This window comes from Oenanthe melanoleuca, chromosome 4 (genome assembly GCF_029582105.1).
Source record: "Oenanthe melanoleuca isolate GR-GAL-2019-014 chromosome 4, OMel1.0, whole genome shotgun sequence".
Classification (NCBI taxonomy): domain Eukaryota; kingdom Metazoa; phylum Chordata; class Aves; order Passeriformes; family Muscicapidae; genus Oenanthe; species Oenanthe melanoleuca.
Genome location: NC_079337.1, coordinates 19,403,011 through 19,429,405, shown reverse-complemented (window position 1 = coordinate 19,429,405; position 26,395 = coordinate 19,403,011). Strand labels below are relative to the sequence as shown.

At 39.1% G+C, this 26,395-nt stretch overlaps 1 protein-coding gene across 3 annotated transcripts in view; it reads right to left on the bottom strand.

Annotated features, from left to right (window-relative positions):
* BMPR1B (bone morphogenetic protein receptor type 1B) overlaps window positions 1-26,395 on the bottom strand; it is a 95,869-nt gene that overhangs the window by 36,705 nt on the left and 32,769 nt on the right. The window contains exon 1 of one of the 3 annotated variants that reach the window (XM_056489839.1): window positions 16,242-16,328. The exons of the other annotated variants lie outside the window; for them this stretch is intronic. Within the exon in view, the coding sequence (XP_056345814.1) occupies window positions 16,242-16,260 (19 nt within the window). The 5' untranslated portion in view covers window positions 16,261-16,328. Of the gene's footprint in view, window positions 1-16,241; window positions 16,329-26,395 lie in introns of those variants that run through there. 3 annotated transcript variants of the gene reach the window in all.

Below are 26,395 nucleotides of genomic sequence, written 5' to 3'. Positions count from 1 at the left end.
AGTGGTGTGTGAGCTGAAAAGCCAAAGCCTTCTACTTACACGGAGTTTCCGCGCTCACTGCCTCGCTGCCAGGCTCCCCCAGGATCAGAGCCATGTGAGGAGGCAGAGGGTGGCTCTGCAAAGCAAACACAGCACCGTAGGCTGGGCTAATCCTGCACCTGTGGCGTGTTATTCAGCACTAAAGAAATGCAGCCCGGGCTGCCTCTGCTTAATGCGGCTCAGCTGCTTCCCCCTGGCTGGCTTTGATTGTAAGCTGGCAAACGGAGTTACTGCAGCCGGGCGCAAAGGGGTGCTCGGGATACAGGGGATGTGACACTGAAAAGGTGAAGGAGAAAGAAAATCCTGGAATTACAAATAAAACAAAGATCCTGAGCAACAGAGAATTCCTAACCCTTTCCAGATGGCTGGCAATGCCTTCCAAGGTCAGTATATAAAGTGCACGCTGGAGCTGGAGCCTTCTGCTCCTCACCTCCCTTTAAAGTGTGACTGCTTGTGATACAGGATACACCACAGTTACCCAATCCAATACATATTCGCCACTGGGAGCAATCACAAGAAGGTTTTGATGGGGTTTTAGGCTTCTTATGGTAAAGAAAATGCCAATTGAGAACAGACTATGAAAAGAAATGGCATGCAACCAGCAATTTTGGATTTTTTTTCTTTTCAGAGAAAGAGCCAGCAAAGAAGTCGTGATGCTGCTACCAGAGTACACAGGCTTTATCATAGCATATCACAAAAAGACCTCAAAAACCAACCAACCAACCAACCAACCAAAAAAAACCCCACACACACCAAAAAATGAAACACCAAGAAACAACAGCCAAAAAAAAAACCCCTAAACCCACACCCAAACAAACAAAAATAAACAGAAAAAACAAACCCAAACCCCAAACCAAACAAACAAAAAATAAAGGATAGGAAACTTGATGAACTGCATCAAATGAAATCAAAATTTGGTCTCATCATGGAACAATAGCAATAATTTTATTTCAAGGTAGAGTACATAGCCATTGAGAGCATTTTGTGATCCTGATACTTGCTATGCAACTTGACCCCTCATTGTTAAAAATTCCCTGTAATTGTGATCCACGTGTATTTATATTTAAAAATCCAGTATTATTTAAAAACAAAACCACACAAACTATTACTTCAGATGCTTTAAATAATTTAGTTAACTTAATCTGGTAATTGTGATTTATTCCAAATAATATATTATATCACATAATATACCACACCTCCTTGACATAACATCTATAATTTTCATGGTAGCATGTAACTGTCAGAGATGACCAACTAATGTCAGAGATGACCAGTTACTAATGTTTCTTTCTGATATTAAGCTGTAAACATCAGACATTGCAGTCACAACATGCTCACATTATTTCTATTGAAATGCTCTTCTCTACAAATGATACTTCAGTTTCTGCTCCATCACTCCCTAATCTAATTCCATGTTTGGAAACTGGTGATGAAAAAAAGAGATATCTGCACAATCAGAACTACATATCAAATTTCTCGGTGGAAGGTTTATTGCAGCTGCTGTTTACCAATGGGATTATTTCCAAAGAAATAGGAGCTTTATTCCTATGAGAAAATGCTCATAACTAATCTGGAACTATATGAACTTTCAACTGGTTTCTTATAGAAGTGCTAACTCTTCAAGATGCTGATTGAAACAAGTAGGACATTTAAATATTTGATAGATCACAGAGTAAAAAGCAAGAAACAAGACTTTATACAACATAACATCAAAATAAAAAAGCTGCCTTTAATTTCCTCCTTCAAAAAATTTGCATATGGTTTTTTTTCAAATACTTAATTCCTTTTTAGGAGCCTAGCATATGATTTTTTTAAAGCTATTTGGTATTAGCAGAGGCAATGGCTAAATTTTTCCTCCTCCATGCTCTAGTCTGTTCCTGATTCACCCCCAGTTTAGAGAACTACCTGTAAGTCTATCAAGACCACACGTACCAAGTGAAAAAGACAGATGATGTCTAAATTTTGCCAACACAGTGGTGAATCGTGGTCCTGCTAGAAACTGCTTGGTGCTCCTGGAAGCAATCACATTCCTCTGTTTAACTCTCTGAGGGCATCCTGCTTGTTGTGCCTCGTGTCTCCTGGAGCTCGTTCACGGCAATGTCCAACAAAATCATCCTCAGAGTTGTAAGCAGTGTTTTGAATTTGCTTTCTTTGTACACTGTGGCACTTGCAGCACGTGTGCTACCCAGACTGTACCAGCTCTGTACCAGCCTGCTGTTCTGCCAACACAAAGCTCAAAACCTACTTCTAAGATAACGTGAAAACTGAGAATAACAGTGAAAAACATGGAAGCTGGAGAATAAACAAGACTGATATAAATGTCTTTAAGTAGGAACAACTTTCATATACAGTCCTTTTTACAACCAGTCACACACCTAAATGTTTACGTTTAAATAGCTCTCAAAATAGTGGACTAGATGGCAGGGGAGACACAGGAATTAGGGACATAGACTGTTTTGTACAGCTCTAGTTGAACTTCACCTAAACCCAGCAAAAGCTTTCTGCTAGATTGCCTGTTTAAAACCAGAACACTGTGCTGGCTGAAATACTTCAAGAGTGATATCCACCTCACAATACAAATCTGTGATTTCCAATAAAATACTCTTCTTGCAAGTTAAAAATCTCAGGAAAAGGTCATATTGACAAGCTGACAGAATGTAGAAGAATATCAACCCCTAACACCATGATTCATCATTGCTCCCCATATTATTTTAATTTGATGGATAAGCGAAGAACTTTTGCTCCCAAGGTAATAATAATAGAGCTTTACTGATGGGTGGCAAACCCACTTGACTTTTCTTTCTTTTCTTTCTCTCTTCCCAGAGACACACTTAACTCCATTAAAAAGGAAAGCTTACCACTTTCCATTCACAAGTAAGCCAAATGTCAGGAAAATAAAAAAAAAATCTTTCTTTCATTAACAAATTTAAATATCATACAAAAAGGCCTAGAACAAAATATAGTAATTGCCAGCTGCCTAATTATTTTCTCATCCTCTTCCAGGCCTCAACACAATGCCTTTGCTAGGCTGCCTGCCAGTGATGTTTGGAACATTAAAGCACACCAAATTTCTGCACAGACTTTGTGTTGCAAAACGTGCAAATGATGGACAAACCTGAAGCAAATATAAGAGCAAAGTGATAATATTCACCTTAAATGATGAGGGAAGGGAGAATACTGTGTGCTGTCAACTGCCCCTCAGGTTTGTATCCACATTGGTAGAACAGTTCAGTAATAGTGGGTTGGAGGTTAGAGGTGGCCAAGGACAAATTTTGGTTCCCAATTAACACTACTGAGCCATGAAAGCCGTGTCTGGCAGGCGCCATCACACACAAACTATCCTCCCACTGCACAGGGCCCTTGCTCTCTGCAGGGTTCAGTGTCTCCGGGCTTGCTCAACACTGTAAGCAGAGGGATCATTAGTTATGACTGGTAGAGTCTAGGAGATAATGTTGACTCTCGTTTCAGGAACTATTAAGTTATAAACACTGCGCTGAAAGCCATTTATCTGCATTTTAAGATAAACAGAGAAGCTATTCAATTAAGTAGACAGCAAGAAATAAGCTACGGATGCCAAATCAAACAGCTTTTAAACTCGGAAAGAGAAAATGCATGCATTTAATAAGCACAGCTTTATACCATGAAATCATTCACATGGAAGTTCACAAGCAGCACAGCTTAACCACCCCACCATGTCTGATAAAAAAAATACAAATCAAAGTGTAATTACAAAACAGTTAAATCCAAGCAACGTAAATTATGCACACTTGCAATCTGCAAGTTCCTACGGCAGCCACCAGTGATGGTGTACAGGGTTATGAAGTGGCAATTTTCGTACAGCACTATTTACATTTTATCTCTACATCTCTACAATTTGAAAATGAGATGCTATTCCAGACCTCCACAAATGAGATAAATGCCTAAGCTGTCATGTCCGAATCTGCATTTGCTAAAGGAGGAACATTCTTCCTGAGATAAGCAAAAGAGTATGAAATTAATTTCTCTAGTCTTGCCAACCAACCAGATTTTTTAACTGAGTATTATTCATCTATTTGGACATATCACTATGAGATCTTTAAGATACTACCTTTAAAATTTTTTTTTAAAACCTCCAACCTCAAACCACTAAAAAGCATACCCACTAAATAGCTTCCAGTATCCTTTAAAAATATGTAAAATACAAGGCATTCTAAGCTTTAAAAAAAAAAAAAGGATGGATTTTTCTTTTCCCCCCCACACAAAAAAATTAAAAACCTGATCTTTCCTCGCACTTCCAGATACCAGAGATTGTCGAGCCAGGTCTGAGGTCAGGAGGGGAACACGCAGGTGCACCGTGCATCAGCAGCTGAAAGCTTGCAAGGTTGTGCCGGAATCTGATCCGCCCCCCTTCCCACATTCCTGCCGGCATTATAAACGCTCCCTGAAGGAATAATACCCTAATACAGACTAATTTTCCACTAACAGCCCCAGCCTCATTAAACCTCTCCTTTATCAGCATTGTTCAAAGCAGTTTTTCTGGTAATACTGAACTCTCCTACGCCCATCTAAAGAGAAAAGAAACTCCTTTTATGTTCTCTCCAGTGTCATTTCTTCTACTCAGGTCCACTGGCACTACACAATAGATTCAATAAAAATATTCAGTTTCATCATATGGTAGTAATGTCCTAAATACTATGACATGGATTAAGAGAGAGAGAGAATCCGTTTCAATAAAAGGAGAGATCACTCTCCCAACAGGATTTGACAGATTTCTGTGACTCCTCCCAGCAATCACGCTAGCCCAAGTGAATTAAGAGGACAGGAGTCCTCTTCAGTTCTGCAGTTCAAAACCTGCAGTTCTTCACACTCCTTAAATGGCCTTTTACCCTTCCCTAGAAAAATCCTTTTGCCTTCAGCAATATCACACAGGCTCTGTTAACAAGGACAACCCTTGCCACTATGCTAATTTAAAAAGTTTGAACATGCCATCGCCTAGCTTCATGGTGGACCCAAAAAAAGAGCTTCTCTGCCTTCAAGCAGCCTGTGAAGTAACAAAACCTAAGAGTGAGGTTATGAGATGCTGAAACCAAGAAAGGATCCTCTTCCAAAGTGATGAATCCCTGTGGCACCTTATCCCAGATGCTCCATGATGCACCTCGCCCTTCTGCAAGTCATTGGTGTGAATAACTATGTTCTTTTAAAACCATTTCTGTTCTGCAGATGAGAGTTTTTATTACAAGACTGACAGAAGAATGCCATCTGCAGACACTCCTTCTCTCCCAGCTCCATCCAGATTACTATCCTGAATGGCCTGAGACTTGAAATACAACAGAGGATAACACAATACAGAACGGAAATGCAGCCAGAGGATTTCTGCCTATCCTAACCACACACTCTAGTAACAATCTTGAAATTATAAACCCAGGTGTACTGTGAGTTGCTAGTTGACAGGAAAACAGCAGACCAAACAGTGCTGTGTTTTCCAGTGATTTTTTTTGCCTGCTGGTCAAACATCCACAAGAGCTTGCCAGAAATATGGACAGGAGGAAAAGAAAATGCAGGCAAAAACACTGGGGAAAGGCAAGCCATGCATCCATGGCCTTTCTACCAGTTTAATTCCATCTAGCTGGGATATTCTGAAAGAAATATTGTTTATATATTATGTATATCAGACACATATTCTATCTAAATACAACATACATCAATGAATAATTAACGTGTTAGGACTCTAAACTGAGAAACACAGATGCAGTTCCACTGAACAAATCACTGTGGACGTGAAATAATTTGCAAATTGAAAACAGTGCTATTGTTCAATATGATAATATCAATATAAGCAATATAAGTACGAAAGCTTGGTCCTTGTAAGCATTTTTCTGATGTGCACAATAAACACAAGGCCATAGTGTAACATTTTGTTCACATATATTTGATTCTAAAATAAAGCACATAATCATAAAATAATGATGATGGAACAATGTTTCCCATATTTTATTATTCTGTTCTTCAAATCACTCCCTCATTTTTCCTCAACCTAATTCCTTCATAGTGTTTTAAAGATTTATTTTTTCCTCCTTTTTAAAATATATTTATTTATTTTTCAATTAATCCATTTGACTTCAGCAAAAATCAAAAAGAAGTTTCAACTAATGCCAACAAAATACAACAGCGTGGGTCTTGTAGAGACTTCACTTAAAAGAAGGTGGCTAGGCTCCCTAATATGAATTTAAAATATTGAATTATTCTCTTCTTTCCCTTTTCCTCTGTTAATCTATTTAAAAGAGACAGAAATTGCAATCCAGCTAAATTTCATTTCTTTCAGCACCAGTCAATCTCTAAAAATACTCCAAGGCATAAGAACAAGGGGCCTACAGCAAATATGTGTTTCAAGCTGAGATGCTGTGTAGTTTCAAAGAGAAAGAAAAATATTTTCCCAAGCTTTCAACTTTTCATTTGTATAAAAGTGTATTTTACAGCTAGGTAAAAATGTAAAATTAAACTTCATTAGTGTAGTGCACTGTAACTCACTACAAATACTGTTAACATACCTAAATGCATGAATTGTGCAACATTTTCCATCAGAATATGAAAGGAAATAGATGCCAAATATAGGGTAAAAGAATATAAAAAGTCAGCTTTCTTCCATAAAATAGTAGAATTCTTAAAGAATGTGTTGGTGGTCAAGTTTAACAAATAAGAGGTTGTTTCCATGCTACACATCCTGACTACTGGTTTGATCAACTTTAACTAAGAAATAAAGGAAAGTATTTGGATATTCTGTAAATAAGCTCAAGGATTATTATTTACCCATAAAGTTATCTGAAATTGCTCCCTCTCAGCTTGTATTTCGTATTGCTGTTCTTTTAATGCACCACTGCTAAATCAATTCCCTACACAACTTTTCAATAGAGGAATGATTTGCTGGAGTCCTTTCCTAGGTGGGGACCATACCAGATAAAACAACCATTATCAGTGAGTTCCAGTCAGATGAAGAAGGAAAAGAGTAAAAACCATTTTTAAAGATGAATGTGATTATTATAGACATGCACGCTTTTCTACATGTAATATTTTATATTTCTACACTGTTTTCCTTTCCAAAGTAGCTTCCCCTTGGACTGAAGCTTGTGGACAGAAGTTCAGTCTCTGTGAGTTAAAGAACAAGACTTATCTATATGTTGAGACACTAGAAAAACACTTCCAAAAAGGGCAGTTGATTTACTCCAACACAGAATTCACTTTTTTCTCCCTATGTTACCACCATGCTCAAGGAAACACATTTCAAAGATTTAGTAATGCTTTCAGCAGAAAATCAATGTAAACACTTAAATATGCGTGACATCAGAAAATATGTCACATTTAGTCATTTTCTTCTATAAAATCTCACCCAAAAAATTGGGTTAGGCCCCCAAAAACTGCAGGTCATTAGAAACACCTACAATTTCTCCACTAAATGTTAGCCACCAAACCTGAAAACAAGCAAGAACTTTTAATAGCTACTTGAAGGAATAAAGTTAATAAATGTATGTTCAGAAAAGTCTAAAATATACTCTGAGAGAAAAAAAAACATTTTCTTGTACTACATATTTTTCTTACTCAGCAATAGAATTTCTTACATGAAAATAATGTAAAAAATCAACCAAACTAAGAAGATACATTTAAAGAAAGGAGAAAAAGAGTTAAATACAAAACCAACAGAACTAGAATTCTGTAATTTTTTCTACATCCTGCTCATTGTAGTTCCAGCAGGGGATACACTCAGATGGAGACAACCCTCCTTCTTTGGTTTTATTCTCAACAGCACCATCAATGTGAGCTCTCAAATTGAGCAGACTCGAATCCAAAGATCATTGTATTTCAGGAAGGAATCAGTGATTTCTGCAAACTTTTCATACAGCTTTAGTACAGGGCACAATCTAAAATTTTCACCCCTTTAAAAATCCTGGAGTTATAGAATAAAATCCCAGACTTTACTGCAAGCATTTTTAGTTTTGCTGTCACCTGCAATGGGTTTAGCATTTCACAGCAAGATGTCACCTGCAGAGAATTCCTCTTTTTTTCTCTGTCAATTGGAGAAAGTCAGTTTAAAAATTCACTTAGTGAAATAATTCCCCTGTTTCTTGCCTATATCTTCATTCCCACTGAAAATAAATTGAGTTATGATGTTAAAAATTAAGGTGAAATAAAGACCAGCATGCACTGTAATAGATTTACAGGATCCCTTTTGGATTTCACATTCATTGTTCTGTAACTCATAAAATACTAGGGAACGTTGGGAAGAAGTCAAAACCCTTGACTTATAAACCTCACACCCACTCAGAAAGAGATGATTAGGAACCACTGTATTCTAGCATCATATTTCTGGTTCCCTTCACTAATAAAAAATTATTTCAGATTCGACAATAATATTAATTGAGTGTTTTAAGACTACTTTTTCCTTTCCCTGCAAAGTTTTTCCTTTTTAGCACTCTCAGGAGTATTTTCTTCTGCCAAAGGTAAATTCAAAAGTAAGTTTCTGCCCCTAACAATCATGGCAAAATGAGACTCAGCCCACTTCTAGAAAGGAACAGATGTAGGTTATATAGATCATTGTATTAGAATAGTTGAAAATACTGCCAAATTAAAGGTGAAAAACCCCATGCTTTTCAAACAGGCTTGCAAGAAACCAGCATAATCCTGTCATTCCACTTGTATGTTGTACTACTTACAGAAGTTCAAAAAAGTTCAGTAGAACAGATTCTTTCTCATTTTTTTTACACTTCTTTTAGAGAGCTTTCATACTAGAATATGTGAACAAGAGAGAGAAAAAACACCCCATTGAAAAATAACAAAAAATCACACATCTTAGAGCTGGGGATGGGGGGGTGGGGGGGAAGAACACAGAAAAAAATCTATTAAAGAACAGAGGCACTAGAAAACTTCCCTTAGAAATATCTTCTTCCCACCCCTGAAGAATTTCATAGTTTTCTTGTATGTCAATATTTGTTGTTTTATCTGCCCTGCAGCAGATCATTCAACCATTATCTCCTTTCTGTCACTTCCACCCTTTTCCAGAAGAAAGTCATCTCAATATTCCTTCCCACTTCCCTCAGCAGAGGATCACCACAATCCTCCAGATGACATCACAGGGCTGTCTGACAGGTGGGACCCAACCTTTCCTCAAAAAGCCAGACATAAGATTTTAACAGGCTGACCCTCAGCTTCATCTCAACAAAAGGTGCCCAGGGGTTCATCCAAGGAGAAGAGATGGAGGACAATGTGCTCAAGCTATTAGCCCTGCTTATGAACTTAACCCATCCTGCAGCAATCAGGGTATCAGCAAAGGACTCCACTTCCACAGTAACACCAGCTAGGGAGCAGTTCTTGCCAAAACAAACACCCCTGTCAAAATTCCTCTGCCAGCAGAGATGTGCAGGTGTTTCCCCACTCCTAATTTTGTAATCCTTTGGTTGAGGAGATCTCTTCATCTTTTAGTCCCAAATCACATGCACTGGGAGTTCCCTAAGGTGTAGAGATTATTGTTAAAGAAAAACAAATGATGGAAACTGAAACCTAAATAATCTGATTTATATCCAATTTAATCTGTAAAGAAAGAAAAGCTGGCGGCTGGTGGAATTTGAGCAGGTGTCCTCTCCTCTCATTTAAGCCATCAAAACCTAGTCAGCAAAGCTTCCTCCCACATAACACAATAGCAAAGAATAATTTTCTGGACCCATCCTTCCAAAATACCTAAACATTTCTAAAGCATATTTCACTCCTCTTTGCCTATGGGCAGACAGCTTACATTTAGGCAGTAAAGGAGAGGTGACACACTGTACTCCCATGGTTTGCATACATTTCATTTATTGCACTTTGTGTTCATTAATGACATGAATTAGAAGCAAGGATTTTCCTGCATGTGCCTTGCAAAAAAAAATAGGACTCAATGTCTGAAACACTTCAAATCAGTGCACTTTTTTGATGCCTCTTGCCAAAACCAGACACAGTGATGCTCTTCTGCCAGCTGTGGTCCGCAGGACGCCGATTAAGATCTTTCTCCTCCACAAAAAGCTATCTAAAGCACAACCTCTCCACCCTCCCATTCTGAAGATGTGTGTTTCAGGCTGCAGCAGATTTTCTCCTTCCACCCAGCAGCTCAGTGACACAACCCAGAGGCTGAAGGAGATGTAAACTATTTACCCTGCCGGGGCGTGCGTTATTTTTGCAAGCTGGAGGCCAGCCTCCCTGGGCCATGTTTGTTTATATGGCAAGCATTCCCTGCTCCTGCAGGGTGCTCGTGCAAGGAGACGCCTGGGAGCTTCTGTCTGAGCAAAGCCACTGAGTGATCTGCATTTCTGGCAAGGGAGGTGCTTTGTTTAGCTTGAAGATGGCTTCAGGAAGCAGCGCAGCAAGTGCGTTATCCCTGAAGAACCCGTGTCACCAACGCTGCTGCCACACGAGAGAGAGGAGAACACACTCCTCTGGAGAAGTTCAAATGGAAGGAGGAAACAACCTTGCAGATCTCCCAGTTAAAATGTGGGTGATCTGGTTTCACATGGAGGCTGTGTACTTGCTCTCCCTCTCCTTCACCTCTAATTCTCCCTGGATGGTCTCTCTGTCATTCATTGTGCACATTTGGGAGTTTTTGTTTGTTTGTTTAATAAAACAGGGGTGCCACACCTTCAGAATAATTGTGTAAGGAACTTTCACATTTCAAGACTACTAAAAATGAAAATTGGAAATAAGCTTAAGTAAGTTATTGAAGCTTACTCCACTTCCAGCCAACCCGTAAATGTAATTTTGAATGCGTATTGTTCAGACCACATGATGTAGTTTATTTTCTATATTATTTACTCCTCCTTGAAGTCACTGTATTTTGGGGTTTGTTGCTTAGAGCTAGGTCAATGTTTACATGGAAATGTTATTTTGAAAGAAAAGTATTTACATTTTACTGAGAACAAGTTGTACTCACACAATTTCAAATTCTCCACTCATTTAATTGAAACTATTAGTCAAGTATAACTCAAATGTGTGAGTACTTTGGGCCCAAACCCAAACATTTTTCTGCTAGTCTTTATCTTCTTATGCTTTTTAATTGTCTTTCCAATCAGCTCTATCCATCGTATCACTTTCCAGTTTTCTAGGAGAAAAATTAAAAATGATGATGAAAAAGAATATTGGGAATTTTCTGTTCATCTATCCATTTTAATAGGATGCTATGATGACACATTAGACTAAAAAGAAATGCAAGACAAAGTGTATTTTCTCCCAAAAGTGGAAATGCTGGAGAGTCAGCACTTAGAAAATTTACAGGATGTCGCGTGACATATTGAGATAGTCAAATATCTATAATTATGATAAAAATTCACAAAAGCCCTCTTCAGATGTGAAAATAAAGTAATCTGCTGGGTCCTAGCTAAAACGAGTCAGCATTCCACCATCTTCTCAGTATTCAAGACTTTGCCACAGCAGGCAGCAGAAATTTGGGAAATATCCATTCCACACATTTAACTCAGAGGTTTGGTCTCACCAAGATATCAGTGATTCACTTAGAACTAATTCTGGGATTTAATGAGGCTTAACCCAAACCACACTCTGGTTGTTTTTAATTTTTATTTTTTTTTTAATATGTAAGGAGGCCACCATTTCACACTGATGATTAAATCCCAGAGGTGAAACAAGGCTTCAGGCACAGCTGGGGCCAGCCCTGCCAGATAAGAAAGTATCATGTAGGACACACCACATATTTCCCACAGAATCACAGAAAAGTGGCATTTTGAGAGGAAGGGAATTGTCTAGTTGCTCTCCTTCAGTAGCAAACTTCAGAGCAAATCACTCAAGCCTTTTCAAAACATTCTACTGTGTGAAGTCTGCATCTGCTGGTAGAACAACTGCAAGCTTCAGCATTGAGTATTAGACAAATTCAGCACTGATTAAACAGCAGTCCTGATGTGTAAGTCTCTACTAAGCTACAGAGCAGCCTTAAGAAAAGCTCTCCAGTTCTGGCAGCAAGCCTCATCCCCAGGTCAGACTTTTAAGGGTAACTTCAGCATGCTTCACATAGCACACTACTGTTAACAACCACTCCTCACTCCTTTTCCATCTCCTCTGCCTTCAGCCCACCTGGCGGGTCATTACTTAAACCAACAGAAATACATTTCTCAGTAACATTTTTAGGGAATTAAATACCTTTTCAAGATCACAATGTATCAGATGCCCAGCTTTTCTTTCCCTGTCTTTCAACAGTTAGTGTTCAAAATGTCAGTCATGTGCAACATTCTGTAGGATATTCTGCTGTTAGTACAGAACAAATATTTAAGTAGAGAACCTGAAAAATCTATGGGGGAAATCTAAAGTAATTGCTACTGACTGCAGTGAGTAGTGCTGCAAAGGGAATCTACAGGTCTATTTTGAATGGTGTAATATATTATTTTTCATAAATATTTGCCCCTGAAAATGGAACCAACTCATTAAACAGTCTTCATTCTCCAGAGAGACCTGTATTTTGCATTAGTATATCCTGCTAGGACAAGACTGCATGAATGTTGTTCCCCACAGAATAACTGGAGAAGGCTGAAGAAAATCTCACTAGAATGAGATTTTAACTCAATAACTCAGTAACTCTAGAATCAGAGTTAAACTTTGCCAAAAACCACCTACAAAGAAAACCCCTCTTTATTCACCAGCTCAGATGTTAACCTTCATTTATGTAACTTTAAATGGAAGTTATAACCTGAAGACTGGTGTAAGTAAAATTCCCACTGTAATGGCATTATAAATGAAACTTCCTCACACTGCATGCATGTCTGTACTTCAACCATCTCATGCCAATTTGCATGAAAAACAACAGTGAAGCAGAAGAGAATGGATTCAATTTTTTTGTTGGCTAGTTTCAACTGTTTGGCAATAGGATTTACTTCCATGCTCTACAGATCAGAGGCAAAACTGCTATTTGAATTCTCCATTATCACCTTTCTGTCTCCCAGAAGTTCACCTTTATTCATTAACAGAAGAGAGAGGTGAAATCCTCTCAGTCAAAACACTGCCTTCTGTTTTTCACAATACATTGGGATTACTTTTGTATGAGGACAGAGTGCTGCCCTTTGCTGGGATTTTGAACAATAAACACTATCTGTTATTTCATGATTTAAAAAATGTTTGAACCAATGACAGTTTGGGGTGAGAAACTTGTGAGTCTAACCACTTGTGGTTTAAACTGCCATGTCTCCATTGTATCTTTTAAAGTGAGACTCCAGTTCTCACCTCAGCCTTCTAAGTGCTGACAGAAGTGCAGCCTTCAGGTCCACTGCTGTTTCTCATACACTGAATAGATGCTGATGGACACATTTGCAAGCAGACACATTCAGTGTATAGAAAACAGCAAGAAATATTTTGGGAGGTGCTGAAAATGAAACTCTAAGCTCTGGCATTTCCTTCGGAAGGTATAAAACAACATAGAGATCTTAGGAAGCATTATTGTGATGAAAGAACCCAAAAGCACAGCAGTGTGAAAAAACTGGACAAATAATGCTTGTTCAGTTAAAAAGACACATTGCTAAGGCCCTTTTACACTGTTTCATAGAGAAAACCATTCTCCAGGTCCTGAAGAGACTGAAGAAATGTTAGTGTTTAATTTTAGAGGAGTCCTCAAATTATTTAATAGATCATCAACATACTAAGATGTTTTTTCTAATCATCCAACTCAATTAATATGCATATATTGAGACCCAGATGTTCCACAGGACCACAAATCTCTTTGCAAGGGCAAAGATGGAAGACTACATCTCATTCTCTTCTGCATGCTGCCTGAATGTGTACAAACTGCAGACTGGAATAAAAGACAAGTTTCTGCATTGCTGGGAAAAGCAGCTGGATTTAATTGTGTGTAAATTTACCCTGCAGTGTTTTGTCCTATCTATTGAACAGTAAACTGTCACCTCAGTCATCCTCGTAGGAAGAATAACAAAGGAGCTAATCCTGATTAGGTCTAACATTGTCTGAATCACATTTATGTTCACCCTGAAGAAACAGGTCACAGAAGTTAATCCAGCCTGCAAAAACATCTAGAACCAGAAAACCCATCAGGCAGAGTACAAGTCATATGCCCAGTCACCTGACATGAGCTATACACCCCATCTTGGCAAGAATTAACCCACTGCAAAAATTTAACCACTGGCAAACTCTTTAACTTCCTTCCTTTCCTCTCTTCTCTTTCCCGAGTTTTTCAGCAACAAAAATAGAGCTAGCAATACATAAAAAGAAGGTGAACTGCATCCTTGTATATGAAACCTTTAAAAAATTGAGATTTGCTGAAGATTCTTAATTGAAAGGCATAGAAGAGTCAAGATTCTGCAGGGAGAAGCTTGTGTTAACATAACCTTTCTCAGGAAGGTGAACAGGGAAAATGAATCAGAATTTGTCCTTCAGGAGAGCAGTTTACAAAAGACATTCTCTGTAACAGCAATCAGGGGGAGGCTAAAGTTATCCAAGGGAGGCTATGCTTTATTCCCCCTCAGGCTTGAGCAGACACCGCACTTTGCTGCTCACAAACTGGCTGGACAAGGAAAACATGTGCTGACAGTTTGGATATCACCAAAATGAAGGTGTCAGCCTTACTCTGAGCTCACTCAACTGAACAATTGTGGAAGCTCATCCAGAAGCATTTCACTGCTAATGGCCAGCAAGCCAAGTTGCTGGCTTGCTCATTTCCTTCTATGAATACATGCCAGCACACCTGAATCTTGCAGCAGAATAAAGGAAAATCCAGAAAGCTGCTGCTAAACTTACTGCTTATAATGAAATCACTGCAGGATCTTTTTATGCAGACCTTTTTTGGGCTGTTTTCCAGGATGAAGCAACAGCTGTCTTTGCCAATCTCCTCAAAGGAAAGAAAATTTTCAAGATTAATTGCTCTGATAGAAAACAGGAGATTCTTTTTCCCTTTGCTTTGTTAGTGTTGCTTCTCCTGCAGTCAGGTTTCTATCCTGGAGGCTCTTCCAACTGTGAATTAATTACAGTTTTGATAAGCTGCATACCTGTTGTTCATAGAGATCAGGAATGGTAAACTTAAAGCCACCCTTGTATTTCCTAGAAGACTTCATTTCCTGGAAGATTGTAAAAATAATTTGCCACTTCTCCAAGGAGGCTGATGGGAGGCAATTGCTGATATTCTCCTATGGTTAGAAGTGATGCAAAAGGAGACCTCTGCTGAAAACTGGGCTTTAGCAGAGGACAAGGGCCTGAAAACATGGTAACCCCTGCTCTTCCCCTGAAGAGCTTCCAACTAACCCATCAGTGAAAGCAGCAGAGCCCATAATCCAGATTGGTGGGTGCCCTTGATGAAACCCATGCTACACAGGATGTCATCCTTTTTAATTAGGACATTTAACAGATGGATACGGCCAAGAACCAGAATCGCCTGTTCTTGTTTAAGAATAAGCTCTCCACCCAAACAAAGTATTAATGTGTCACTCTGTATAATAAATACATGAGTTGCTACACAAAGAAGTAGAGTTGAATGGCTTTGGCCTTGTCTTAAACTAATTTATTTTAAGTCTATATATAACAAGTTCCTCTGACAATGAATTGTGTAACGTCTACAAGACAAAAACCGGCACACTTCGTTAGCTACAGAGAGACAGGTGAACTGACAGAAACTTCCACTTAGTGCTTTATTGGCTGCCTGCCATAGCTTGAATGGGGGCAATTAAGAAAAAACTGAACACATGACTTTAATAAGCTTCAATATAGATCGCTGTCTGGTGGAAACAGAGCTTTACAATAAGTTACTTTGGGTCTAGTCTTTGCTGCTAAGAACAAATGTGTTGTTTCAGATGCCAGTCATTTATTCTTGGTATTATTTGAAAAGGTTAGAGAGAATACTGACATGTGGAATTGCAGGTGACAGGAAGCAGCCACAGCACTGATGAGATAACCAACTCCCTCCCTGCAGTGGGAAGTACCTCCCTGAGCACAACAGGGATGTGGGAGCAGCCCGACTCCAGGAATGCTCAGCAAAGAGCAGCTGCAGGGGTACAACATCAGCCTCTCCAAATGGAGGTCTTCTCTGCCCACACCTGAGCACTGGAGAGTTCACAGACAGATGAAAAATAATCCTATCAAATATTTAGGAAGGACATGTCTTGATGCAAAAGGGTCCTTCAGGGGTTTCACAGTTCAAGCTCCCACCTCCAGCAATGGAACTAGCTGTGAATAAGACAGCAAATAATGCATCACTTCACACTCACCAGGAGGTGGGGGAGCCATCAGTGCAGCAGTTAATGCTTGTTCCACGTTTTGAGCAGCTTAAACGAAAGCTGAGGTTTGGATGAACCACCAAGTCTCCTTGCCAACCAATGCTCTTCCTTCCTCGGCCAAGTACAACCTGCCTTTTTCAAAAAAACTCACATTAGCCCCCAGGGAGACTGCTCTTCCAGCAATAAAGGTCTGCAGGGAACTCCTTCAGGGCTGAAGCAGTCCATGGATGGGGGAAGCAGTCACTGGCCTTCTTGCATGAAAGCAATGAGCCACAGAAATCCAGGCTTGCTGGAAGTGCCCACGTGGGAATGGGGGCAGAGAGACCAACAGAGCAAGAGCAGCAGTGGTCCCAGCCTCCCATACAGTTTTTTCCTAATTCCCCTGCAGAAGAAGCAGCAGGACAGTTTGTCCCTATCCCCACATCCACCTGCCAACTCCAGCTCCCTTCCCTGGCAGCACTGGGGATGCATTTTCATGTGCTGCCACTGATATTATTAGATTCTGTAATTTCGACCTGCTCCCAAACCATCTGTAAAAATAATAGCAATTATTAACAAGAGGAACAATGTGCACTGATGACAAATCCATATGAGACATTTCTGACACACCACAAATTCAGTAAGGGCAAGTCCAAATAATGAACTGTCATAATTTGGCACACAAATGCAACGTGGAGAACAACTGGCTAGTCAATAATCTGCAGCATCAGACAAGAGGTCACTGACTTACTGTGAGTCATCAGTGTAATAATTTATGAGAAAGCAGTTACAATATCAGGAGATATCAATAGACTCTTCTGTGCAAGAAAGGATAAACAAGCTCCCACTTGAGCAGGAAGCTGAGCTCCTGCTTAGGGCAGGAAATTCACTTTAAAAGCTGTGTTGTGCTTTGGGCAGCATCGCTCCCAAGGGAGAAAAACGTGTGAAAAACAAATCCAGAAAGTTACAAAAAGTACATTCACCAATTTGAAAACCATTAATTATGAGGACAAATTACAATTATGAGATTTGTTCAGTCTAGTGACAAGGGCCACATGGTAACAGCTCTGAAATGAGTAAAAAGCCTCTGCAAACACAGATGAAATGTACCCCTGCTCCATGTGCACTTGCACAACGTGAGAAACAAAGGCTGAAACTTGAACACTGAGATCCTAGACATCCACAAGATCAAGTTTTCTTTGAAACCCTAACAATGAATGGAAACAGATTGTTTACAGAGGTGGAAGAATAAACATTTCTTCCCAAAGGTTTAAAAAACTCTTAGACAAACAGGTGTCAGAAATGGTTTAGGTAAAGTCCCTTCAGGTGGAGGGATAGCCTAGACAATTCAAAGTTCTTTGCAGACTTACTGTAACCTTTTACAAATTTACCTCAAAATGCAAATTCAACTAATTAAAAAACTCAATCTATATCTTAATTTCTAGTACATAAAAGTTCTTTTAACGTAACTCCACTTTTAGTTTCATAACATTGAAATTCGAAATTGGCCTAATGGGCAATAAAGAAAATAACCTAAACCCGAAATGTTTCAATGCAACATTCATAAACATATATTATGATATTACAGAGACTCCATATTACTGTTAATTGCCCACCAAGCCAAAAGACCTCCCCTGCACAGAGTTCTTATCAAGACAATTCCCTCACTGGAATTCCAAGATCCCAACAATACTGTTCCCATTATCGTATTTACATCAGAATACGAACAGAGGTTAAATTAGTTGTAGCATCAGTCTTGGTGACCATCTGAAATCCTAGAATCACAAATTGGTTTGAATTGTATGGGAACTTAAAGATCTTAAAGGTTATCTAGTTCCAAGCTCTCTGTCCCACCCTGTTCTCTCCAAAGACAAGTTGTAAAAAAAAAGGAAAACAAGGATCTCAGGGGGAAATTGTTCTGAGGAGACACTGAATCTTTGGAAATAAGAGGACTACAAAAGTATTTTGCTTTTTCTTTACTCTGGAGACTCAGCAGTTGCAGCAAGCCTTAAGTTAAATTAAAACATATTTTTGAACATTGCAGTGTGTTTCTTTGCTCATAACAGCTTAATCTCAGAAGAACAAAGCAGCATTAAAAATCACACTCTGACTCTACCCATGTTTCCTAATCTCCTCTGAGATTATTTTTAATGCAGACAAGAAAACATCTTTTGAATAAGAAAATCCATATCACATTTGTCTCCGGACCTTTAATTGTTTAATGCTATTTCCCAAGGAAGATGTTCAGTTTCATCTACACAATCTTTTTTTTTTTTCTTTTCCAAAAGGCTAATCAGTATTTTGAAATATAAAGCTACTTTATAAACTGCTTTTATTTTTCAAGTAAGTCAAACTGAAGCTGTAACAAATAACACAATTTACCATGTCTTACCCTATTCAACATATGAGATTTCTTGCGAACAGCAGCTTATGCCAGTTGGAGGTTTTTTTTTGTTGTCAGAGCAGTAAAATTTTGCTTTCCAAAGCTTTATGTTCTTTGTGCGCAGCTGGAGAACTTCATATTTAGCAGAGAAGTACCATGTACATACAACTGAATTTTTAATTTATAGGGGAAGGTAAAAAGTAGTATTTGCAGTGTAGTGTGAAAGAAGATGATATACAGTCAAGCCAACAAGGGCACAAGAGAGGAGGTAAAGAGCCACCAGTCAACTCAATTGGACTCAAGCTGTCAGGCTTTTGTAACACCATTTCTTTATTGAGAGGAATAGCATTTTCCTTACAGCCTGGATCCCTAACAGGCCAAAGAATGTTTAAAAACAGGGAGGAAAAATGCTATTGCAAAGCATTCCTTCATGCATCTTCTCACAGGGGTTAAGGAAACAGACACTGAGTGCTCACAGTGTTGCAGAAGGGTCTTATGGTCTGTGTCCACTGAGTTTCAGGAGAAATTTCCAAAGAGGATAAACTGTTAGAGCACAATACACTTCAAGGATACTGTGTTCAGCTCCATCCAGCAGGTGTTTGGAAGGAATGCTCTGCCTGAAACCTGCCTTTTGATTACTGTGGATTTGGAGACCTTCTGAAAAGAGAGACCTGACAAGGGCACTGAGCTTTGTTTAGAGAACTTAATCCTTATTCTCCCAGCTGCCAAAAGGGAAAGGCTATGTTTTGCCTAAGTAAAAAATTCCTTTCTTAGAATCAAGAGATGAAAGTGGCAGAGTAGAGCAAACGAAACAGCTGAGTTAAAATCCCCAATAGCTGACTGTTATCAGCAGCAGAAACATCCCTTTTCATTTTGACAACATGTATCCAAGCAAAAAATCTCTGCCAGGCGGCATTAGGCATTACAGGAATACAAAAAAAAATCCAAAACCAACCTGATGCTGTGAGACTCCTGCTGAAATGAACAGTGCAGAGGGTGCTACCAATGTAACCTGAGCGATGAATCACATGTCAAAGGCTACAAAGCATAAGCCATACCAGTGCTATACTGAGATTATTGGAAATATTTCCAAAAATTGAAAGAAGCCCCTTTGATTTAAACTGAAATTCCAGTCTTGGATGCACACATTGCCATGGGATTTCCATTACTCCTAAAATACTGATAATGTGAGACCAAAGAAAAAATTGTTCGAAGTGTTCAAAGATTTTTTTTTTTTTTTCTCCTAATACCTTTATCAGTGGCACAAAAACATAGAGAGTTTCAAAAGTACTGGGAAGCAACATGGGTGGTGAGGCACTGGAAAGAGGCTGCCAGAAGAGCTGTGGATGCCCCACACCTGGAAGAGTTCAAGGCCAGGCTGAATGGAGTTTGAGCAGCCTGGTCTAGTGGAAGGTGTCCCTGCCCATGACAGAGACAGCAGTTGCAACTAGATCATCTTTAAGGTCTTGTCCAAGCCAAACCATTCTGTGATGTTTAAATATGACAGGTTTGTAGTAAATCTAATTTGAAGCATCACAGTACATTCCATGAAGCTTTTATTATGATTCTTACTCATGAGCAGAAGAGTTTGAATAAGGAGTGCATTTGTTGCAGCTCCTTCAAAGATCTAGCCTGCCCCAATAATAAACCAGTAACACTCCCTGGCTGTACTAATTGACACCCCAGGGATCTGAGGACTTGAATTTCCTGAAAATGCCACCTCCAAAGGAATATGCCAGCTCAGCAGGACTTTTCCAGCAGCCTTGATTCCTGCCTGTGAGAGGCTATGGCAGGCCATGCAACAGCATATTTGGGAACCCAATGGATTGAGAAACAGACCTAGCTGGACTGAAAAGCTGAGAAAAAGCATCAAACACAAAACTGGTAAGCAGCAGAAGTGAGCTGAGAAAACTGGGAGCTACATAAACTCACACAAGGAGGGGAATGTGCTGGGGAAAATTGAGTGGGGTGAAAACAAGAAGTGGTGGATGTTTCTTTACAGCACAGAACTGCACTTTGATTTGAACTGCACTTTGATTTTTTGAATCTCAGAACTCCTCTGTTGAAAAACCTTTCTGCAAGGCCTAGCAAAACATCCTGTCCCTTCCAAGTGCTGGACACCTGGAGATTTGCAACCTATTATTTGTGCCACTTTGCTCACTCAAGGGAGAAGTTTGGTGACATGGTTATGCATGGTCATTGTGATGCATCATGCTTTGGCACAATGGGGGTGTGCTACATGAGAGGACTTCTGTTTTCCACTTAATTTTTTTCCAAGTCTAAACAATAACCCATAAAACCACAATATGTTAGAAGCACACTAAAAAAAAAAAAACATCAGTTCACCTACCCACCTGCCTGCTAAGGAGATGGCTGAATTAGTGTTACTTCTGTAAGTTTAACAGAGGATATTCATCACTGTGTGTAGAACCTTTTTTTAATTACTGCCAGAAACTTAAAAAGTAGGTGAGGTAAATAACCACAAGTAGAAAAAAACGACTAAAAAAGGAAAAAGAGAAGGAGTGATCTGCAAGCAATGCCACTTGATGCTTTGCTGTGACCTGTTCTCCCCAGCAGTACCTGGAGGTGGAGCCAGAACAAATATTTAAGCCACTCTCTTCTCAAGCAGTCCCCAGTTCTTTGCTCCACTCCTCTGTGTGCTCAACCTGAATATCTCAGCTCTGATCACCCAGCACAGTCAGCACCCACAGGTATCACTGATGCCAGAAAGGTGCTTCACACCTCAACTAAGTGCATGCCAAAGGATGGAGCCCAGAGTGCCTCAAAACCAAGCATGTAGCAAAACAATGATGTCACAAAGGGTTCAGCCATGTCAGAACACACTTCCTTTAGAAGAGACAGTCCAACCAAAAACTCGTTTTCCTTCTGTTTTGGTGCCATCATTTTGCAGTCACATCAGTGATCTGCTCCACTGTGCAGCTGCCTAAGTCCCAGGGACAAGGAGGGAGAGGAATCAACAGCAAGGAGTTGTACACTGCTGCTTACCTGCTAAATTAGGCTGGTTTTACCCAAATGTGAAACCCCAGCCTGGGTGTCTTCTTCTAGCCTGAACCATCCTCTACCTCAATGCTCCACCTGCTAAATGGGGGGACAGATATCCCTGTGTCTAACCTTGGTGATTTGTAAAATTAACAGTTCACAGTTTACAGTTACAGTAATGATACTACAATGATGGGTGTCTCAGGAAAAAAAATATGAGGAAATGAATCATCATGGCCTCAGCAGGGTTTGAATAGCATGGTAAATAAGGTGATGGTCACACAAAATAAAATAATGAATAGGTGAGGATTGCTCATCCTTTATACTGGAGAAAGCAGGAGTCCAATGGAAAAGCTGATCTGTTATCATGCAACTGAAGACTGCACAGCAATGCACATGCACAGAAGTCAAAGGCTGCATGTACAACATAAATGCAGACAATTTGCAGCACTAGTGAGGGCATTTTCATCTCTTTTGGGCTTGTGTGACATGATTTACTTGGTATATGAAACTTAACAGCTGACATCACTTAAGATCGACGTATTTTCTTTCTAAATGCCACTTTTCTCTCTTTAAAATCTATTACTTTGAGTGCATTAAGGACTTGGTGGAATTGTTTGGTTCAGATCAGACAGCTGCCCAGATTAACAGATTCAGTTTTGGAATGCTGAGGTTGGAACACACACCCTTCCCATGCCACATCCCTCCTCCAGTATATCTTGCAAGGAGGCCAAAACACGGATGCCTTCACAAATGAAGATCCTGTCTGAGAGTCAGGAAAATGGTGACAAACCCTCTGCCATTGTGCAAGGGAAATTTATTCTCCATTATTTTAGATTAAACTGCCCTGAGAAAAACACTGGGAATGTAACATGGCAAGACCTCACAGCCTAAGTGGGCTGCCACTCCAATTTTCAAATACATTTGCTCCAGCATATGAGAGAGCAGCAGTCTGTTACTGTTTATAATGTATCTACAAATATTTCTATGGCCTTTGTCACCAGTGCAGACAGCAACTCCCAATTAATGTCTCTCATAAACAGCTCTGTGGAGTCAGACTGCATTATTACTTCCATTTTGCAGGAAAGAAGGTAAAACAAAAGAACAGGCCAGATTCACAAGGGTGTCTTTGTGACTAGCTCCCACTGAAATGAGTCAAACTTGGTTCAACTGCAGAACTTCTTCGGATCTAGATCCACAAATAAAATGAGCATCTAGGTGGGATTATTCTACAAAGATTTGTATCTTTAAAAGGTCATTAGTGAACTAAACACAATTTTATTTCAGAAAACTGAGCTGTATTGTTTCCTTCAGTAAAGGGTTGGTTACTACCACTAAGATATTAAACAGATAAGAGAAACTGGGGCAGGAGTGGTAGGGTTATACCAAATGCTTACAGTGATGAGTTTAATAGCTCTTTTTCACACTACTCATAACTGAATTTTCCCCTATTTATTGTATATACAGAAGAAATAGTATGCCAAATCATTAATGCTGTCACACAGTAAGAAAATCTTATTTTAGCCAACAGTTAGAGAAGCACAGATTTCTACACATCTTTCAAATCTATATAAAAACGTAACAAAGATTTACAACACCACCTTTCCTTAGATCTGAATAATCCTTCTGGTGTAGATATAAGTGTTCAACCTAACCTAGTGTTAAGTGTAAACCTAACCACAGGAGCACAGCACTCCTCTAGCTCTTCAATCCAAGTGTGGAAGCTGTTTGCCCACTAGTACAAATCATCTGCTTGGAGAGAAGCAAGAGCAGTGCACCATTCACAGAATTCTCTCAGCAGTTCTCACCTTTGCCATTTGTCCCCCACTTCCCAGCATGTCCATGGCAGGGCTGCAGCCTCCCTACCATCCATCCAAGAACTGCCCACTGGGAGCAGGAAGGTGCTTCCCAGAACCAAGAACTTCATCTTAGTGCCAGGACATGAAAGCACACAGCTGGCAGAGCTTGTTGTCATTAGGTGCTGTCACCTAAAGCTGTAAAGCTCCAGACTGAATTCCCTCCTCGCTCTCTAAACACCCAGAGGACTCTGCCAACACATTGCTTACAGTGGCAGAAAAAAAAAGAGCTTTTTCACCTATTAAAACCATTGTGCTTTAGAGACAGAATTTATTTTCTCTTATTTTTGCATCAGCTAGGCTTTATTTCTCTTTGTTACCTAAAATAACCTCAAGATATTTCTTGCAAAAGGAAGGCTGTAACATTAGGTTTATTTTAGCACACTTTGGTGGCAGGATGCTAGCTGACTGCACAAACATGCTCCAAGGGAAAGAAGCTTGATTAAAAAGGTCAGATTTTCACACAATTTTTAGGAGGCTTAGTCTGCTTTTCTTTGATGTTACTATTTTACTATTGCACAAAACATGTACGTGACTAAAGTGCATGACCACAGATGCATAAAGCGTCTAGGACTTTTTTTCCCAAAAAGAAGAATTTCTAAGGGATTTATGTCAAAGTTGCAATAGAGTGGGCAATACAAAAGAATAACAAAGTACAATGACAGCAGATATTCCAGACTGAATCCTTCTCAGGCTGTAGAAAGCACAGCATCTCCCTCTGCCACAGAGAACAGTCAGCCTAAGACAAGCATTAAAGCCTTTCAAAAACCAGAGCACTGCAGAGATGTTAATAACCACCCACAATGAGAATGTCAGCTATCAATAGCTGCTACTAAAGATGCTGGATCAATCACAAACATTTTGGAGAACCCTGTTTTTTAAAGAGAACTGACCAGGAAAAATGCCAGAATATCACTATACTTCAGTGTCTGGGTTTGCATGGGAACTGTAATCTAAGAGAAATGTGAATTTCTGAACATGTAATACAGCCACTACCAAGGAGAAACCATTACCCATACCAGCATCTCCATTTCATACAGAGCAGCAATTCCATGCCCAAATTTTCCCACATGAACAAGATGCTCCCTAGACAGTTTAATCCTCACTGTCCAGCTAAAATGCCTACTGCAGCTGGGCTATCCCTACTTGCAGCAAAAAACTTCTCACATGCTCTTTTCTACAGCTACAGCTGGAATTTTTATCCTCCCTTCTTTTTTAAGGGGAAGACATGTTAATAACAACTGATCTGGACAGAATCAGATACAAAATTTTACAAACTCCATAATAACTTCAGACAATCTTTTACCTTCCCTCCTTTTACTGATGGCATATATTATATTGTATATATATGTACATATATATGTATATATGTATGTATATATGCATATATATATATATATGTATATTATATTGTATTATATATGGTATATTTATATTGTACATACTATGTATGTATATAAATATATATATATATGTAAAAGATATATATATTTTTTTACTCTGGTATATATCTACTTATTTTCCAATTTATAAGGCAACAAAAATAGTAAATAAAGTACATCTTCAGGCAGCTGCAAGCAACTGAACTGCTAAGAGAACATAGAGAAAACTACATTTAAAAAAATAATAAAGCTTATGAGATGTTCCAGCTCTTTGAAAACTGATCTGAAAGAACGCTCCCAAAGTCTGAATTTATTTGCAAAATTGAAGTCAGTAATGACAGATTCAGAAGGTGAAAATGTTATTTCTTCATCTGTAGCTGTATTTTCAGCTGGTGACTTCCCACAGGCAGCCATCATTCATTCAACAAAATCTACTTAGTGGTCCTTAATCAAACAGAATACATTTAACAACTTAAACAAAAGACTGGGTTTTCATTTGTTACTTAGTCACAAGAGAAAAGAGGTTAGTGTAATGTCACACTGGCCTAATTAATATGCATTATCATTTTAGAAGAGGTATTCAATTAATAATTTATTTATTTAATATATGTTGCTTGATCACAGCATGTGCCAATACAGAACTGGATTATCAATTTCAGACATTTCAGACTAAAATTTCTATGGTTTTTACTACTAAAGGAAAATTCAGCTGGCTGTTGTAAGGTTCACTCTGTATACAAGGTGCCACTGTTAGGAAAAAAAAGTTATTTTATTGCTTAGGCTGACCAGATACAAAACATGATTTACCTAACTCAGGAAAAGGAAGAAAAGAAGCCCATCTGTTTCTGAAGCTCACTTACACTGATTTTCCCAGTACTCTGCACAGTCACCAAGATATTCTGTCTGGGAAGAAAAAGAAATTTGCTGGAAACCTCCTGCAAATAAAACCCAGCTGCTTAAGTACAATCCCAGATGTCTCCTGCACCGTGTGGCTTTGATAGATGAAATTGAGCATAAGAAACAGATGAAATATTTATGAAAATTAAATTTGCAGTATGCATGTCAGTAAGCCTGAAAAACGTTTTTTTCAAGTGAAGACAGGAAACCACATTTTTCACCCAATTGGCTTAAGTTAGATTATAGCGTTGGTATTCATGGAGCTCCTGAGGTGCTTATGTTTCATGCAGACTGCTTAGCTTTTATTCACACCACTTCTTCCAGACACAGGGACCACAGACACTGCCTCTGACACCAGTGGATCATTTATAAACAACATGCTCAAATGAATTACTACGTTTTACTCCTTACCCACCAAAAGTTCAGTATTTCCAAGGCTGGGAAAAAGCTCAAATCCCACTGAGCACTCAGGGTAAGCATACCATGTACTGGACACCAAATACTGCTGGGACAAACAAACACACCTTCTTTCACACTCAAGGGAATGCTGTCACACACTCAAGCAAATTCTTTCATCCTGACACATCATCAGGCTATTTGTTCCCCAAAATGTCACACTTATATTGGCTTACTCAAAAGAGAAGTGGA